This window comes from Nansenia antarctica (genome assembly GCF_963989245.1).
Source record: "Nansenia antarctica genome assembly, chromosome: 14".
Classification (NCBI taxonomy): Eukaryota; Metazoa; Chordata; class Actinopteri; order Argentiniformes; family Microstomatidae; genus Nansenia; species Nansenia antarctica.
The window spans coordinates 21,712,972-21,715,337 of record NC_137684.1 but is presented as its reverse complement, the minus strand read 5'-3'; the positions used below and the strand labels follow the sequence as shown (position 1 = coordinate 21,715,337).

Here is a 2,366-nt window from a genome sequence, read left to right as displayed (position 1 = left end):
TCTTATTGTCATTATAGTACTGTGTGGGTCTGGGACTATCTTTATGTTGACATTGTACAGCATTACTATGGCATAGACTGACATCTAGTGGTATTTAAATGAAACTGCAGTTGTAGAGATCACTCGGAAGGCTACCTATACTAGCAGTGATGGTGTCCAGTAACAGCAGGCCCTTCCACTTTCTCTCCCATGCCCTGTGATGCCCACAGGAACAGAAACGTCTGGATTTTCCACAGATCTAAATTAAAACCTTATCCCTGACAATAATCCCAACCATAAGATTTTCCTAAAGAGGACATCACAGTGCCTGCCTGTCTGCATGGCTCTGTCATATAAATGAATGAATGAATGAATGAATGAATGGTCTTTATTGTCATTGATATAGTACAGGTACCAAACAACGAAATTTTGGAGGGGGGAAGCCTACCTGGCTTTCAACCAGGCTAACCAGTCTCCATTGATATGCATACAATGTACAAGGTATAATGTACAGTATATCTATGCGGTCTTGTGTGGAAGTGTGCGGATATCGGCTATTAATTGTACATTGTATCCAATTGTATTCTAGTAGATAGCGCTAGTAGTGTTCTAATAATGGTCGAATGGTACCTATTGTAGTTGTGCTTCATCTTAAATCTAAATAATTAATCATTATGATTATAATGATGATCATTAGGCTGTTTTGGTGCCCCCTCCGGACCTGTTCCCACCAATGGAACAGAACACATGCTTCCTTATGTGAGCTCAAACATCCCTGTGTAGCAGGGGCGTTGTTGTAATGCATGGATCTTTTCCTCACTTCAAAGTTACCAATGTTAGTGTACCAATGTTAGTGTACCAATGTTAGTGTACCAATGTTAGTGTAACTCCCAGCAACACCAGAGCAATGGAATCTAGATAAGCTTTGACAGGTTCTATGTCTGTTATCTATCCTCGAGCTGTTACCAAGCCACACATACCGAAAAGAAAAAACTGTTCCTATGCTGTTATCATAACCACCGTTAGTCATAACCACCTGATATGATTATTGGATAGCAGGTCCTGTTGCAGACAGTTCTCTTTATTATTATTATTATTTTGTATGTATTTATTTTAAATTCTTGTTACAAAAAAGACAACATTGGTTGATTCATGATTGTTTAAGTCACATTTTTGACACAAATTGAATGTATTATTCATGTGCTGTATAAATGGGAGATCCTTCTCAAACCTCAGACATATTGGCTGGGGTCGTTGTCATGGGGAAGGTTTCTAACCGGACCCCTCCTGCTGAGCGTGCAGGCGATCTTGTAGACGGGCAGGATGGGTATCTGCTCATGTTGGGTTTAGGAGACCCTCGGGGCGTCCTGTCTTCTGTGGCCCTGCCCTCTCCCTCACTCCTGAACTGCGACTGGCCAGTGCTCACCCTCCCTCTCCGGGTTGGAGCAGGTGACTGGGTAGAACCGACGACAGCGGATCTCTCTGGTATGACCAGGGTACTGCTTTCTGGCTGTGTCGGTTGAAACTCAGACAGGATGTGAATGTCCTTCCAGCGCCGGGCCCCAGACTTACTGTTGTATTCGTAGACCCTCTTTGTGACTGGAGAACGACCAAACATACAGTATAATAGCTTAGAATGAGGTTTTAAGTCCCTTAAAAACGTCTGAACAATTAAATTGAATTGAGACAATTTTTTACCAGGATCAACTTCTTCTCCGTCAAACACAGTGTTGATCTTGGTCACTTCCTGGGGGGAAGAGTACGCAGAGAGGACAGTCATCAACACACTGGATACAGAAACTGTCCATCACAGATTACTGCAGCACTTTGATCCAGTACATAACCACACTTGTATTTCGAGTCTTACCACTAAGATTTCTCTCTTTGGGGGGGCTGCAAAGGAAACGAAAGATCATAGATACAAACAAGATGATTCACTGACAGGTGAAAGGAACTTTGAACAACTTACATGATACATAAGATATAAGACATACATGCTTACCTGTGTCTTGGATTCTGTATAATAGAAAAGGGAAGAGAGAACCATTTAAAAGTTAACAAAAGAGGACATGTCTGTCCACCGCTGTCATCAACTTATAACAAGGGTTCCCCCAAAGTTGAGATGAGTATTGCATATCCACACTCACAGTTCTTCCTTTTCCTCCACTGGCTTGGCCTGGCAGCAGCTGCAGTCTTTAGTGGAGAGCCAAGTGCAGAACCGGAACAGCAGGTATCCCAGAATGCCCAGCAGCAGCATGGCACCCAGGGCAATGATGAACCAAATGTACCAGTCATCCATGTTAAACGTGTTCTCGGTAATAGTAACGTATGTGACACGGGGCTGAAAGGGAAGTTGTCACTTTGAATGTTGCTCCGGTGTTTGCATA

The 2,366-nt window shown here is 42.9% G+C and overlaps 1 protein-coding gene across 1 annotated transcript in view; it reads right to left on the bottom strand.

Annotated features, from left to right (window-relative positions):
- Positions 1-1,211: 1,211 nt before the first annotated feature.
- Positions 1,212-2,366, bottom strand: part of LOC308169975 (cadherin-related family member 3-like) — a gene marked incomplete at both ends in the record, with an annotated part of 5,876 nt that continues 4,721 nt past the window's right edge. The window contains 5 exons of the mRNA XM_080544706.1: positions 1,212-1,310; positions 1,406-1,578; positions 1,678-1,726; positions 1,974-1,995; positions 2,127-2,320. Coding sequence (XP_080400832.1) covers positions 1,212-1,310; positions 1,406-1,578; positions 1,678-1,726; positions 1,974-1,995; positions 2,127-2,320 — 537 coding nt within the window. The remainder of the gene's footprint in view (positions 1,311-1,405; positions 1,579-1,677; positions 1,727-1,973; positions 1,996-2,126; positions 2,321-2,366) is intronic.